This window comes from Lithobates pipiens, unplaced genomic scaffold (assembly GCF_037356315.1).
Source record: "Lithobates pipiens isolate NorthernLeopardFrog02 unplaced genomic scaffold, aLitPip1_a1.2 Scaffold_16, whole genome shotgun sequence".
Classification (NCBI taxonomy): domain Eukaryota; kingdom Metazoa; phylum Chordata; class Amphibia; order Anura; family Ranidae; genus Lithobates; species Lithobates pipiens.
In genome coordinates this window covers 585341084-585358211 of record NW_027507748.1, presented here as the reverse complement: position 1 = coordinate 585358211, position 17128 = coordinate 585341084, and the positions used below count along the sequence as shown (strand labels likewise).

The 17128-nt window shown below is 44.5% G+C and overlaps 1 protein-coding gene across 2 annotated transcripts in view; it reads left to right on the top strand.

Moving 5' to 3' along the window:
* The first annotated feature begins 1689 nt into the window (after window positions 1–1689).
* Window positions 1690–17128, top strand: part of SP1 (Sp1 transcription factor) — a 36320-nt gene continuing 20881 nt past the window's right edge. The window contains exons 1-4 of one of the 2 annotated variants that reach the window (XM_077483848.1): window positions 1751–1853; window positions 2958–3043; window positions 6903–7001; window positions 14098–15502. In XM_077483848.1, coding sequence (XP_077339974.1) covers window positions 6969–7001; window positions 14098–15502 — 1438 coding nt within the window. In that variant the 5' untranslated portion in view covers window positions 1751–1853; window positions 2958–3043; window positions 6903–6968. Of the gene's footprint in view, window positions 1854–2957; window positions 3044–6902; window positions 7002–14097; window positions 15503–17128 lie in introns of both variants that reach the window. The other variant, XM_077483847.1, reaches the window with a different exon arrangement.

Here is a 17128-nt window from a genome sequence, read left to right as displayed (position 1 = left end):
CAGGAGTGCCAACGGGGCACCGAAGAAGAGGAGGATTGAGGCCGCTCTGTGCAAAAACCTTGCACAAAGCAGGTAAGTATAACATGTTTGTTATTTTTATAAAAAAAAAAAAAATGCAAACCTTTCCAACCACTTTAATGCCTATCCAACTAGTTGTGTCATCCCTTCCATTTCCCTTTATACTTTCCCTATCGAGTTCCACCTTTCTCCAGTGCTTTACCCATCTGCAACGGCATCAGTGTTGTCTCTCTCCTCACAGGTCAGGATGAGCTCAAGCATGTTCACATGGTCCACATGCAGAGCTGGCCAGGAGCTCAGAGCAGCGCTAATCACAGGCAGTGAGACATTGCCCCGATGTGCGGCTGCAGAGATCGGGCAATGTCTCACTGCCTATGATTAGCGCAGGAGTGTTCTGCACGTGGACCATGCGAACACGCCTGAGCTCATCCCTACTCACAGGACAGAGACAGCACTAGGAGCCATTGGCCACTGTCAACCAAATCCTGTGAGGAAGGAGCAGGGCAGACCCATGCACACAGCCCAGCTTGGCAGCGAGCCCACACATCTGCTACTATAGGAAGCGACTTGCTATGACGGCACAGAGAGGAAGAGCCCAGAGCGCCAGCAGGGGACAACAGAGGTTTGGGGCCACTCCGTGCAATACCACTACAGAGAACATGTACACCAAACTTTTATTTATTTTTTTTAAAAGGGGGGGGGGGGGGTAGTAGTAACACTATCAGCCCAACCAACCAAAGAAGCCATTCCTCAATACCCAGGGGCCAGTTTGTGGAAGATGCCAGCAGGGAGCTCCAGGACGTCACATGGCTGGAGCCAAGGCGAGTATAGTTCTGTGATGAAGGGAACTAGTTTACATGCACTTTTGCTGCTCTGCGAAGGTGTATTTTAGCGCATTTGTGAACAGGCCCTTGGGTAAGGGTTGCCACTTCATCCCTTTAACACATAGGAATTACACAGGCTCTGAGGCTAATTTAATGCAGGTAAGGCACAACATTAGTTTAACTACCACCTTAATCAGAGACAGAAGCGGTGTAATTCATATGTACTCAGGATTAAAGGGATGCCTGGGGTCGATGTACACCGATCAATGGCGTTCAGCAAATACAATGTGAGCACGCCCTCAGCAATGTATTACCTCATAGGATAGAAGATGTGACATGGACAACTCCCACCTGTGTGTAGGTCAGTCATAAGCTGCCCCCTCATACCATATAGAAATATTCTATCCTCCCAGGACATGAGCTGTGCTACAACACAGACACTGTGGTGACCTCAGTAGGGGGGGGGCTCCCCTTCACTATCATGGAGCCATCCAATAGATATTATGTAACACTATTATCCTAAAAGAACCCAGGAAATGGCGCCTAAACCCATGTGAACTCAATCAAACGACCCCCTTCCCGCGACCCGTCCGTCCACCCCTGCCTCTTCTTTTATTGGCTCATTTTACAGCCTTCCTTTACTCTTATTGGTCAGTCCAACTGTAAATCTGGCTTGGGCGGGACCCACGAGAAAGGAGGAAGAGAGCGACGCCCTTGTTCCCTCCTATGCCACATTCTTTACTTACCACCCCACATCACCCACTCCGTGGCGGAGGGCGGGGCTACACCAGCTTGTCATTGGAGTCGTCTTCCTGTCAGTCAGCGCACCCGTCCCACCCCCCGCGCCACCCCATTGGGCGGGTGGAGCCGCCCCTCAGCGGGAGTGGTCGGAGTGGTTGTCGATCTCCGCCCCGCCCCCTCCCCCGTCTCCGCCGCGCGGCAGGCAGGTTAGGTTGCCGTCGTCAGCTAAGGTTTGTGTGAAGTGCCAGCGCAGTCCCGACGTGATGAGCGGTAAGTAATGGCGGGCGGGTTATGTGACCGAGTATGTGTTTTCACCCTCCCCCCACCCCACCCTCAGCTCCGAGAGGAGGGGGGAGGGAACGGCGGTACGGCTGAGCCCGGTCACTGTTGGGCAGTACCAAGTTTGAGGCGGGGAGGGGAGGCCGTTGTTACCGGGGATGTCCAGGGAGGGAATTCCGCCCTCCTCACCCTCGCCCCCTTTCTTCTCTCGCCCCGCAATCGGAGGAGGTGGTGGCGGACGATCCCCTCCCTTCTCTCCTCCTCTCCCGCCCTTTTCTCTGGCCCCCTCGGTGGGCGGGTGGGGTGGAGACACCAAATTGCCCCCCTTCCCTCCCACCCCTCACCTGTATACCGGACACGGGCTCATCACCACCCTGCATACTACAAGTCCCAGCACGGCCTGCTCATAGGCCTTGTTGTCTGGTGGGAGAGGGGCATGCTGGGATTTGTAGTCCTTCGCTTGTAAATGTCAATCTGGGTATTAGATATCAGGGGTTCGTGCTGGGACTTGTAGTCCTTCACCAGTTTGATCACATCATTAGATTGTAGGCAATCATGCTGGGACTTGTAGTCCTTCACCAATGGGGGTGATCACCTCCCTAGATCATAGGGTTCGTGCTGGGACGTGCCCTTCTCTAGTTGGGGGGGGGGGGGGTCATGTTGGGAATTTGTAGCCCTAAACTAGTGTGGGGAATCACATTCTTGGCTCTTAAGTGTTCATGCTGGGACTTGTAGCCCTTCACTGGGGGTAGGTTCCTCGCTCTCAGGCGCTCACGCTGGGACTACTTGTCCTTCACTGGGGGGAGGGGAAGATCATGTTCTTAGCTCTCAGGAGATCATTCTGTGACTTGTTTACACTGCTTGTATGTCTAGTTTCTAGAGGCCATGGTGGCACTAGGACCCCCCACCACACACATCATGGAGGATCTTAGTACGTTTCCCCTGATCCATCAACCTGCCACCATCGGTAGTGTCCCCAAGAGGCCTTCCCTGCCCTATCCCGGAAATAGCATTGCCCTGCCCCCGCCATGTTTAATGCTACCAGGAGATGTGATTATGCCGATGTGTTGTGACGCCTCTTCTCTGTGTATACAGGAGATCCGGAGCACACAGCCGAAGACATGAATTCAGAGAAGACTGACGGCCACACAGGAGGAGGTGAATACACACAGAAGGGGCAGGTATGTGCAAACCCCCTTTCCTTCCCCCATAGACACAGACTGAGTGTACAGGAGGGGGGTGGGGAGGGGCGTTGTCTATTGTGTGGCCTGCAAGACTTTCCCCCACCCTTTGCCTGCCGGTCCACCCGCCTCCCACACTGACTGCCCACTGGGGGCCGGCTCCACAAATCCATCGTCCCTGCCCTGTCCCTCCTGTTCTCTCATCCCTACTACATGCTGGTTTGTTTACATGCTGGCACACTTTAGGGTGTTCCTCTAACGATTCCTGAAGATGCCGGTTATGGAGGTTTTCCTGGCAGTTAATGGGTTAACACGCATGTGCGCAGATCACTACAGATTACTCCCACTTCAGGATGGAAATCGCAGGTCATCACAGGCCAAATGTGATTCACGATGTTCAGTTTTAAGTTGTAGCTTAATCCCCCAGGGTTTGTGTGGATTTCAATAAATGTTATGGTTGATCATCTCTACATGCTAAATCACCTAAAGAAATCTAAACGTGTGATTTTTTTTTATATATATATATATATATATATATACTTTTTTTTTTTTTTTTTTTTTTTTTTTTTTTTCAAAACTGGTGGTTCTGGCATACATGGTATATTTAAATGGATTTCAGTTACTGTGTATATAAAAAAATTTGTGTGATATATATATATATATATATAATATATACTTTTTTATTTTATATATTTTTAAGCGCTTTTGCGTTTAAGAAAAATGCATTCCTTTGAGTTACATGTATGTCTTCACGCTGGTCCATTACACTTTCGTTGCAGTGTTAAAAATCCTGCTTGCCGTATTTTTGGTGCACATTTTGGTCAGTTACAAAAACGCACCTCCCCATTGAAAACGTGGCAAAAAGTTTGAGTCATGTGACCTATGGTAAACGCGACAAAATCTCCGCCATTTGACGGTTAGTGGGTGGCAAGTGGTTAGAGAAGTATGGGTTTGGGTTTTTTCCCCTAATCATAATTGCCTAGGTGTATGCAGCATGGGTCCCCTGGCATCTCTGCACTGAGAACCACACGATTGAACAACGTTGATGACTTGGTCATTTGTTATTCTTCATTATACAGTTTTCTTATTCAGTTTCCTTTACATTTACCTTCAACTATGTAGTGCAAGGGTATCTGCATACAAACTGAAAGTGTTTAGTGTGGACCTTATAGTATATGGTTTAAGTAAATCTAAAGGAAAATTGTACAAGATGATTGTATAATGTATGGCCAGGCTTCATGGGAAGTTTGTAATTGTAGGTAACCACATTTTGGCTTTTATATATGCAGGCTTTGTAGTAGTGCTGCACATTATTGTTCCTTGCACATTTCCTTCCACCGCAAGTTTTTCAGACAGACAAAAGTGGACTTTAGAATGACAAAAGCCACAAGACTCCTGATAGCAGCACATTGAGGTGTGTTTAAGGCCTGTACACACTATCAAAAAATAGTGTGAAAAATAACGCTTTTAAATTGATCATACGATAATCTGACTGTCAATACACAGTTTCTCAAGTGCCGATCAGGGGAGGTCGTGCAAAATTATCCGATAGGACTAGCACAAAGATTTTTCTTCTAACCAGATCGTATGATTTTAGTTTAATCAGTACAGTTGTCCAAAAATCCACTACAAAACATTATAGCACTCCTGAATTTTTATTGTCAGACGAGAATTTTCGTAACTTTAGTAACCTCTTCATTTTCGATATGAGACTAGCATGCAAAAAAAAAAACAGACGCTCATTCGTCTGATATTCTCATTGTGTACGAGGTTTTGGACAATTGTCCCTCAACCGTTTTTCAGTCAAGGCACCCTTTAAAATCATGGTTAATCTCGAGGCACTTCATTCTACTAGTTTTACATAATGCAGCAACATCCACACATAGGACACCCAGCATTAGAGGTGATTTATATTTCCAAAGCAAATACACCTTTGCACACTGACTAGTATGCCAATGTTTCTTCTTAACCCCTTCCCAGCCACGGTCATTAGTACAGTGACAGTGCATATATTTAGCGCGCTGATCAATGTATTGGGCCACTTTTACACTGGGGCATTTTTCAGGTGCTTTTGGGCTAACAATAGCGACAGGAAAATTGCGGCCTATGACAGTGGTCTCCAAACTGTGACCCTTTGCTTGCTCTTTTCTGGCCTGCTGGGGTTGATCTGTGCATGAGAAGGACCGTGCTTTTTTTGCAGGGGAACTGCTGATTTGGGTTTATAGGGTAGTGATATTTCATGTTATGCTAAACTAGAGATGGAGATACAGATACTAGAACATTTCCACAGCCACTGTGACATTGGTCCTTTTGTCAAGTACTATATTCAGAAGCACTGCTGAGTAGAACATTCTAGATCCAATGTGCTACTGTGCTAAGGAGACGTACAGAGGCATTTCTAGGGACACTGATATCAAAATGGAAGTTTTCGTGAAAACTTTATTTGCAAGATCTCTGTAAACGATTTCAGGCTTCTGTACATGCTCTGGCCACTGGGAGGGGGGGTTCCATTCTCCTGTTTGGATAAATTTCCATTACTGCTTTCCTGTTCGGCATATAACAGATTGATGGTCCTTCAGAGTGGATGTGCAATGATGTCCTCTCAGAAGACGATGCAATCTGTCACTGGCTGTGTCCACCAGACACAGCCGATGACTGACTGATCACTGTACCAGCTCGCTGCTAGTGTTGTGATCACTGTGACCAATCAAAACTATGTTAATGATGGATGACTTCCTTTCATGCTATCCATTGTATACAATTTTGTTGCCAGCTGTGATTGGTCACAGTGATCACATGGTACAGACAAGACCAATCACAGCCTATCTGTACCATATGATTAGCTTTGCCAGTCACAGCTAATTACAAGAAGACACTGAATCAGAATTGGTATAAGCAATCATAATGTGGTTTAAAAAAAACAACAACCTGATCACTTCCCCAGAGTAGTACAGTGTTACTGTGGAAACACTGTATTGCTCTGGTTACAGTCTGTTAAACAAAAAGTAGTGTGTTTTTTGTTTTACATGCTGTCACCAGTCAGGTTCCCTGATCACCGTCACGCCATTTGTGACAAAAAAATGAGATTTCAGTACATCAGGACTGATCAATTTTCAGATGTATACCATAGTTTGTAGATTCTAACTTTCCTACAGATTAAATATACACTGATTTGGGTTATTTTCACCAAGAAAAAGAAAATAAATTTATGACAAAAGGTAATTTATTTGCAAAATTTGTAAATAAAAATTAAAAAGTTAATTGCCAGTGCAACAGCGCTGAAAGCTGAAAATTGGCTTGGGCAGAAAGAGAGGGTAAAGGTGCTCAGTATTGAAGTGGTTAGAGAAATGAGTGGGAACACCAAAAAAGTCTAAGGTGGGAGGCCAAAGGACTCGACCTATATACAATTTTTTATTTTTTTTATTTGGGTAGACGAAATGTTAAAAGTGTCACCAGTGCGGGGGTGTTGTGTTTGCAGTGCTTTTTGGGTGCTAGCCGGGCACTTTTAACCCCTGCAAGGCAGCCTAATAAAGGGTTAAAAGCACCAATGCCAAGGCGCTGCCCATTGATTTTAAAGAAATTGCTTGCAGGACTTTTCTTTTGGGGCACTGCACTGGCAGGACATCAATGTGAAAGCACTTGGGCTTTCACACTGGGATTGCAGATGAGGCATTTTTCAGGAGCTACTTTTAGCGCTAAAGTGCCTGAAAAAACACCTCTGTTAAACGGGGTCTAAAGGAAATATTTTTACGTTTTCGATACAGTGGAGAGAAATTAGAACTGTTAGGTTTTATTGCTGTCTGTGCCCGTCAGAAAGATTTACCCTTTCTATTTGTTCTGTTTACGTTTATCATCAAAGTAAAAGAAAATTCCAAAATATCGGTCGACATCAGGACAGGAATAAAAGACTGTTTCAAGGGCCTTGATGGAAGGGCAGGAAGAACAATCGATGCTAATGGTAGATTCAAATATATATTTTGTTTGGGACATGATAGATATTGGTCCTTGAGTAAAGGAACAGAGGTGATGGTGGACTGGAGTTGCCAAAAGAGTAGGGACTAGAAAAGTGGACATTTAAGCTAGGGCTGCAAACTACGTAATCGATTAGTTGGCCAATTAATGTTTTGATAGCATGGATTAAAAATATCTGATGTACAAATTGGTTAATATGTTTAAAGAAGAGGTGTATTCAAGGCTGAATCTGGTACATACCAGACTCGGATATCCATTTTTTTTTTTTTTAAAGCGGGGGGGGGGGGGGGGGGGGATATAGTAATTTAATATTTTACAGGAGACTCCCTTGTCATTGGCAAGTAGTTTGATGCAACCTGCACCTGCTGTCACTAAGACATTTAATAGCATGCTTTTTGTATCACCTGTTATAATGGGGTTAAAAAAAACAAAAAATATACATATACAAAAGTATGTATGTGATATATATTATCTATCCCCTTTCTGGTGACCTCTCAAAATGTATGATTTCCTTTATTTTGTCCCTTGGTAATAACAGTGACCAGGACAAAAATAGTGTGTGTGTGTGTGTGTGTGTGTGTGTGTGTGTGTGTGTGTGTGTGTGTGTGTGTGTCTCTCGCAGACAGGAGCAGACTGCAATAAAAACTGACAGGAGTTCTAATCCACGGCACACCTATAAATCCATGCTGAGGATATCTGTGCTTGAGAGCATGCTCCTAGTGGTCATAGACTGTCTCTCTAGTAATGTTCGGGAGCCAGTGCAACATGCTTCTGATCCTATGACAACCAGTCACAGTGACTACATGATCAAGCAGTCGTTCATAAAGACACCTCCCCCCAAAGGCAAGTTGCTGAACGCAGTGTGTTGCTAGAATCGGCTCGCATGGGTATGCATACCCATGCAATCCGATTCCAGTGCAGCAAAAAAGAAGGTGCCTGCACCTTTTTTGTGCGGATGTGGTGCGATTTGAGCCATACAAAATGATGAGCTTAAATCGCATTTCTTTGCAAATCACATCTGATGTAATGCATCACGTCGGTGTGAGCCCAGCCTAAATGTAACAAATGCCTTATGTTACCTCCAGTCTATCAGTCCCCAGTTTCTCTGGGTTCAAATGCTGATCTTCCCTGCACAGAGCCCTTAAAGTGATTGGAAACCGATATATATATATATAATTTTTTATTTTTTTAAACTTGCCATACTTATCTGTTCCGTGTAATAGTTATGCACGGATCAACCCCCAATCCACCTCTTCCGGGGTCCCCTGTCAGCTCTTCTGACTCATCCTGCCTTCAGGGTGCCCATATACCAAGCCACAAAGTACCTTGTAATACAAAATACAGAGCCCCTATTGCCAGGTAAAAGAAAATAATTCTGCCTTTTTAGAATTGCTTTAAATCACTTCCCTCTCCTGTCCTGTACTCCTTTTTTTTTTTTTTTCCCTCCCATGAGTCATTGCTATTCACATTTGCAAATTCTCAGGTACTGACATGTATGAATGGTGTAATGAGCTGTGTGTGTTCTGCACTGTTTCCTGATCTGTAAATAATAATGCATTCTGTATGCAGGCCAACTAATTGATTATGACAATATTCCAATGCTTCTCTTCTCCCTCAGTTTCTTTGACTCAGCTAATGTGACCCTAGTGCTGATGGAGAGGGGAGGGGCAAACAAGGATGCTGTGCAGGCGCCTGATATTCCCCTTAATAAAGAGGAAGTAAACCCTGATGGGTTTACTTCCTCTTTCATTCCCTTCAAAGGCAAAGCATAATGGACTACTATGCATCGCATAGTAGCCCATTATGTGTCACTTACCTGACACAGGAGCCAGCGAAGTCGCCGCTGTCCCATGTAGTCCGCCGCATCCATCTTGCTGGTGGCGTCTCGCAGCTCCGCCGCTGTCATTCCGCGAAGCCGCGATGACGTCACTCCCGCGCATGCGCACTTGAGTCGGCACGCGCGGCAGCTCCATTCTTGGAAATGCCGCGCTCAGTCTATGCCGTAGACAGCGGTGCCCGTTTTCGGGCAAATATCTCCTAAACCATATAGGTTTAGGAAATATTGCTTGGACCTACAGGTAAGCCTTAATCTAGGCTTACCTGTAGGTCAAAGTGGTTTGTAAGGGTTTACAACCACTTTAAGTGATGAGATCATTGGTTGTTGGGAGACCAGTGGCTGAACGGTTGTAATGGTGCACGATGAAAGCACATGGCTTTGTGTACCTAAAAGGCAGGCTTGTTCCATCTACTGTGTTGCCTAAAAATTTCCCAAAAATTGTATACATTTTGCCAAGACACTCTTGAAGAATCCTAAAGGTACCCTTGCTAAAAAAAAAGGCTGATCTAGAAGACATCACAATTTTTGTTTTTCTTATTGCTTTTCAGAGCAGGATGTGATATAGGTGAACATAGACATTTGTTAGCATTGGAGGACCCAACAGTTCTCTGAAAACAGCAGGGACCACAGTGCAGGAGGAAGCACTAAATGAGTTCTAGCATTTGACGTTAAAAGTATTGTCAGATATATTTCAGACTTTTGACACACCATCACAACCCTTTTTTTTATTATTTATTTATTTTTGGCATATTGTGGCTTTGGATTGTTCTAAGAGGCCTTAGTAATTGTGCCTTGTTGGCCAGTGAAGAGTTTTTTTTTTTATGTAATAAACATGTTCTCCTTACCTGCTCTGTGTAATGGTTTTGCACAGAGTAGCCCAATCCTCCTCTTCTCGGGTCCCCTGCCGATGCTCCTGGCCCCTAATTTTTGCCAAGTTCCCCCTTTAGCAAGCCACTTGCTATGGGGGAACGCGTGTGTGTGTGTGTGCGTGCGTGCTCATGTCTTCATAAGACCCACAGAGTGCGACTGGGCCCCGCTCCCTCCTTACTGCCTGTGATTGACAGCGGGAGGCTTCTGTGTCTCAGCCAATGAGGATGAAAAGACTCGAAAGCCAAAGCTCTCGTGCACATCACTGGATCGAAATGGGTCTCGGGCTGCACAGTTTTTACATGCATAGAATACGTGAAGGTAAAAAAACCTTCAAGCTGGGTTCACAATAAAGCAAAATGGATGCTGGTCCCTGCATACAATTTGCGTGACAGGAGAGTGTGACCGGCTCTCAATGGAGCCGGTTCACACACCTCCGGGGGCGGCCGAGGTATGAATCGCAGAAGGGTTCTGTGGGTCTTCTGGTCCATTTCAGGTTCAAATTCAGCCAAAAATTTGGACCTGATTTGCACCTGAAATGGTGAACAAGCACGCATCGGACCTCCTGCCTCAGAATTCAACCTTTGCAGCCACTTAAATTAGTGGAGTCTGTAGATGTTATTTGAGTACAATGATTTTCTGCTCTGTTACAGGAAATGCCTCCTTTAATCACTTAGGACTGGAAGATTTTCCCCCTTAATGACCATGCCATTTTTATTTTTTTGCAATACGGCACTGCGTCGCTTTAAAGGGGAGGGCCACCCTGAAAAACAAAAAAATGTTAAAAATTACAAAAAATCTAAAAAATGAAAAAAATTATTTTTTTTTTACTTACCAGAAATGCCTGTTGCTAGGCACTTTATCCTAATCTTCCTCTTCCTCCTCCTCGGAGATCTTCTGTCTTCTCTCTTCGTCGCGGCGTCTTCTGGGTAATGAGTCGCGCTGTGTTCTGGGAACTGTGTGTTCCAGAACACAGCGCGTCCCATTCAGAAAGCGCTGCGGGACTCGTGCATGCGCAGTAGCTGCGGGACTCGCGCATGCGCAGTAGGAAACGGGCAGTGAAGCCATAAGGCTCCGCTGCCTGTTTCCCTTACAAGGGATGGCGGCCCTGAGAGCCGAGGGACGGGTCGGCCTCGGGCGGCCGACATCGCGGGCGCCCTGGACAGGTGAGTGTGTTTATTAAGTCAGCAGCTGCAGTGTTTGCAGCTGCTAACTTTTTTTTTTTTTTTTTTTTATAACCGGCCCTCCGCTTTAACTGACAATTGCACGGTCATGCGACGCTGTACCCAAACAACATTGACGTTTTTGTTTTGTTTTTTCTCCCCACAAATAGAGATTTCTTTTGGTGGTATTTGATCACCTCTGCGGTTTAAATTTTTTGCACTATAAACAAAAAGAGTGACAATTTTTAAAGGAAAACCCAGTATTTTTTACATTTTGCTATAATAAATATCCCCCAAAAAATATTAAAAAAACAAATGTCTTCATCAGTTTGGGCCAATATGTATTCTACATATTTTTTTGTAAAAATAATTGCAATAAGCATATAATGATTTGTTTGTGCAAACTTTTATAGCATCTATAAAATGGGATAGATTTACTGCATTTTTATTATATTTGTTTACTAGTAATGGCGGCGATCAGTAATATTTAAAAAAAAAATTCGGGACTACGAAATTGCGGTGGACAGATCGGACACCTAACTGACATTTTAGACGCTTTTTTGCGAACCAGTGACGTTATTACAGTATTCGGTGCTAAAAATATGCACTGTTATTGTACTAATGGCTCTGGCAGAGAAGAGGTTAAAATCAGGGGTGATCAAGGGGCTACACGTGTTCCCATGCTGTGTTCTTTAACTGTATGGGGGACTGTGTGACTGGGGAAACGCACAGATCCGTTTTCCTGCATAGCAGAAAGACAGGATCTGTGTGATCTCCCCTGTCAGAATGGAGATTTGCCTTGTTTACACAGGCAGATCCCCGTTCTGTCACCATGGGGATTGATCGCGGGTGGCCGGGGGACATCGAGTCTGTAAGACCCGATTGGCTCCCCTGCTAGCCAATGGGAGCGCACATCCACAGATCGCCGTGTACGAGCCAACGTATAATGACGATGATTCGTGGCATCGAGTAACATTGCCGCAGTATAACTTGCGGCGGCTGCTCCTTAAGCGTTTAAACCCAATCATGTTTTTTGATACATTTTTGGTTTTGTAAGGCAACACAGCAAAATAAACTTTTTTACCTTGAAGCTGCATTCCCACCTGAGTGACTTAAACACAGGAAAAACTCAGGCAGTAGTTGCGGGACAAAATGCTTGTTGCCAAGCGTGCTTCAATTCAATGGCCTGGGCTGACAACGTTGCAGTCTCTGGCTTGGCCAATCGGATGTTTTGTATTCATTGATAGAATACAAAGCTGTCTATGAATGGCTGAGTGCTACTCAGCCTGATGCTGTTTTTTTTTTTTTTTTTTTTTTTTTTTTTTCTGGGCGTGAGACAGGAAGACAGTTTATATAGTGCGCCCAGAGGGCACACATGTTAGTGAAGGAAATCAGCTAGGACCAAATAAACTATACAAAATGGTTCTTCAGCCAACCGTGGAAAGATTAAAGTAGAAGTCCACCCTAACACTCAAATTACTGCATCTACTGACATCCACAATCTAACACTAACCTATCTAGCCCTGTAAAGAAGAAATCCATATACATACCTTTTTCTGAAGCCGATCCGATCCCACACTGAGCTGTGTAGGCGGGTGCAGAGGAGGCAGCCAACAACAGAAGCCCCATAGTAATTCTATCGGAGACATCACTCCCCATTAATTTCACAGCCACTGTTGGCTGTGTCCTGTCATAGGATCCAGCAGTATCCTCACCTGTTTCTTTACTGGACTTCAGTCCTCGATGCTAGCATATTTAATGCGTGCAGCCGGCTGCTTACTGCTCATGCACAAGCCACGCTGCGCATACTTCCGGAGCTTTCCGGGACCTATTACGTGTCCCAAAAGGCTGAAGGGAACCCCACTAGGGATTCACTGTTATATTAGCCACTGGAAATTATTGGATGAAAATAGGGTTATCTGCGTTTATAGAAAAAAAAGTGCTGATAATGGGTGACAAAAATGCGTGATTATGCAAATTATTATTTTTTGTACCATGTTTGTGCTATGTTTTTCATAGGTCATATGACTCAAAAATACAACCCTCTGCATTTTTGTAGTGTTTTCAATGGGAAGGTATGGGGGTTTTTATTTTTTTATTTTTTTTCCTGACCAAAATTGCTGCAAGCAGGATTTTTAACACAGCAAGGGAAGCGCATTTTAATGGTATCGATTAAAAAGTCAAATATACGTTATATACAGTATCTCACAAAAGTGAGTACACCCCTCACATTTTTGTAAATATTTTATTAATATTTTGTGTGGCCACCATTATTTTCCAGAACTGCCCTAACCCTCTTGGGCATGGAGTTCACCAGAGCTTCACAGATTGCCACTGGAGTCCTCTTCCACTCCTCCATGACCACATCACGTAGCTGGTGGATGTTAGAGACCTTGCCCTCCTACCTTTCGTTTTAGGACTTCCCACAGATTCTCAATAGGGTTTAGGTCTGGGGACATGCTTGGCCAGTCCATCACCACCTTTACCCTCTTTAGCAAGGCAGTGGTTGTCTTGGAGGTGTGTTTGAGGTCGTTATTACAAAAAATGTGAGGGGGGTTTACTCATTTTTGTGAGATACTGTACATATTTTGTTATGTCAGTTTCGGCATCCTGAATTTTTTGTACTACTCGTGTCTGAGAGACACGAGTAGAGGAGAGCCGATTGGCGGCTCTCCTGATGGAGGTGGTCTGTGCTGGAGTTTAGCAGCCTATGTTTATAGTATATCTAATGTGCTAATAACTTAAAGTAGAACTAAAGGCAAAACATTTTATTTTGGATGGAGTAAGGAAGGGTTATAACCTATGTCAACTCTTTTGCCCTCTATAGCTAAAACAGGAAGAGGAAATTACTCGAAATGAAGGAATCCCGAGGTGTCACCAGGGTCCCCATGAAAGGTTTCCCCTCTAACTGTTCTGGTGTCAACCCAAAATTTGGAATTTTTAACTTTCCATAACTTTTATTTTAACGTTACTAATTATTTACTATAATGGTAAACCTGACAAATTGGGGGGGGGCGCACGCACAAACAACAATAAAACCTGAGAAGAGTTCTAGTCCCTCTCCATTCTATCTGAAAGTAAAATAAGTTTTGCCTTTAGTTATACTTTTAAAACCTACAATTACTTTAGTGTTTGCTGGTTTTGTTTTGAAGATTTGTGTGCATGGCACTGAACTGATTTTCCTTATTTTTTTTTTTTTTTTTTTTTTTTTACAGGAGTCCCAGCCTTCTCCTTTGGCCTTATTGGCTGCCACATGTAGTAGGATTGAGCCCCCTGAAAATGGAAATGGTGGAGGTCAGCAACAAGGTGCTACAGAACTGGATCTGAGTACTGCTCAAATTGCACAGACAGCAAATGGCTGGCAAATCATATCTGCTTCCCCTACAACCAAGGACCAAGCTGGGGGTGATGCTTCTTCAAAACATCGTCAAATAGCCCCAGGACAGTTTGTAGTAGCAGCCCAAAATGTGCAAAACCAGCAGGTTCTGGCAAGTCTTCAGGGGGCAATGTCTAACATTCAGTACCAAGTTATACCACAGTTCCAAACAATGGATGGGCAGCAATTGCAATTTACTACTGCCCCTACTCAGGTGAATGTCCAGCAAGATGCCTCTGGACAGCTGCAGATTATTCCAGCTACTAACCAACAAATTATTACCACTAATCGAGCTGGTGGAGGAAACATACTCACCATGCCCAATCTTCTTCAGCAAGCTGTCCCAATTCAAGGAATGGGCCTAGCCAACAATGTCCTGTCCGGACAGACCCAGTACTTGACCAATGTACTGAATGGCAATATCACACTTCTGCCTGTGAGTGCATCTTCTTTAACACCCACTTCTCAGTCTGTGACGCTGAACAGTGGTTCTCAGGATAACGCTCAGCCTGTAACTTCAGTTGCTATCAGTTCCTCACAACTGGCCACCTCTCAAGCCAACACAGCAACCTTTTTTACAAATGCCAACAATTATTCCACCTGCACCACTGCTAGCAGTGTCAATCTGTTAAATTGCAGCAGTGGAACTACCACCCCTATTCAGACTTCTCAGAGATCTGGTGGCCAGATCAATTTGGTCACCGATAATGTGCAACAGGGTGGTGGCAACCTTCAGCAGGGCCAGCAAAAGGAGGGTGACCAGTCCCAGCAGCAGCAGCAGCAACAGCAACAGATTCTCATTCAGCCTCAAATTGTTCAGGGAGGCCAGGCTATCCAAACAATACAAGCTGCTCAGCTTTCCGGCCAAACGTTCAGTACGCAAGCCATCTCCCAAGATGCCTTACAGAATCTCCAAATTCAAACTATGCCAAACACTGGCCCAATCATTATCCGTACACCCACTGTAGGACCTAATGGGCAGGTCACATGGCAAACAATCCAGTTGCAGAATCTGCAGGTTCAGAATCCTCAGGCACAGACAATCACCCTTGCCCCCATGCAGGGGCTATCTCTGGGGCAGCCTACCAGCACTGCCACCTCCATGCCTGGCACAGTAACAGTCAACGCTTCTCAGCTTTCGTCTATGTCCGGTCTCCAGACCATTAACCTAGGTGCCTTAGGAACCTCTGGTATACAGGTGCACCAGCTTCAGGGGTTTCCTCTGACAATAACTAATGCTCAAGGTAGGTCTACTGGTGAATATGGTTAAATGTTATGTATTTGTTTTGTAGGTAAGTGCCATCAATGTTTTCAGGACACTCCAAGCTTTTTTTTTTTTTTATGCGGCTTTCCACATGAGCCCTTACTCAGCTTTCCTTGATTCTCTTGTGAGGGGAGCAAAGGAAGGAGAGGTATGTGCTGCAGGTCAGGGGCGATTACCACTTTCCACCGTGCTTTAGCCAAATGACGGCTGGGCATCTGGTTCCCGGGAGGGTGTCAATAGACACCCACGTTTTTTGGACTCTGCTGATCCCAGAACAGGGCCAATCACAGTGGGCCCTTTACCACGTGCCAATGACAGCTGAGCAGGAAGTAAACAAGAAGCCGCTTACTGGCTTTTTTTCTCCTTGTGATCATGATGATGATGAGAGAGAATAAAGCCGGTAAGTGGTTTCTGTTACAGGGACATCGGTCCCGATCTGTGCTGCTAATCAGTGCCGATTAGTGCAGTCTTCGATCTTCATTTGTTTCTTTAGAAAAAAAAAAAAACAGTGCTGATTAAATACCACCAAAAGAAAGCTTTATCTGCGAAAAAAACTTTGGGGACAGTGTTGCATGACCATGCGATTGTCATTCAACTTGCAACAGTGCTGAAAATTGGCCTGAGCAGGATGGGGGTTTAAGTGCCCAGTAGGCAAGTGGTTAAAGTAAACCTGTGTTGTAATATGCAAGCGCAGATTTTCTTTAAGTCAAAGCTCCATTTTGCCAGCTAGCAGAAAGGGCCTAGTTTCAAACCTGCCTATAATAAGTCTAAGATATGTTTGTAAATATGACAAAGTGACACAGATTTGGCACACCTGAAACTGATCATTCAGAGCTTCAGCACATTAAAGTGTAAACTTTTCTAGTAGTCTCTTTAATAGACTGCTCTGGAAGTGACCATATACATGAGATGCCTTGCGATGTAGCCATTTTCAGTCAGGAAACAAACTTTTATATAAGCAGCTTCAGACTGACTCAGCTAACAGATCTCTGGAGAATTTCATTAGAAAAACTTGCTTGCATTTTTTATTATAGACCTGCACCCTTACAGTCTAAAACAGGGTTTCTCAATCAGTGTTCTATGGAGCCCTAGGGTTCCTCCAGAGGTTGCTAGGAGCAACTCTGCCTCTCAGATAAGCTCACACTGTCATACCAATGATCTGCTATTTGTAAGGGGTTTATTTCTCCCCATGACCACAAGTTTAAGGAGCATTCTTCCCAATGACCATCACACTAATGTGTCATAAGTTGTAGTTGTCTAGAGGGACATGTTAATGACAAGGTGGGTTCTTCTCCAATATGGGTAGGAGCAAGATGCAATTTAATATGAATAATATCAAAATAAAGGACCTTAACATGTATAATGTGTAGTAGGAAAATAAGAGCTGACCAAACAAGACTGCAAGGCCCAGAGGGTTCCGGATAAAAACCCAGCAAAATTCCCTAGAACACCAGGGTGCAATCTAGGAAATTAAAGTAGAATTGCAGCCAACACCTAACTAATGCTAAACCTACTCACAGCCACATTCTAAAACTAATATATCTGGCCCTGTAAAGAAAAAAAACACTATACTTTCCTATTCTGTAGCTGCTCCAGTCCGGTCCAC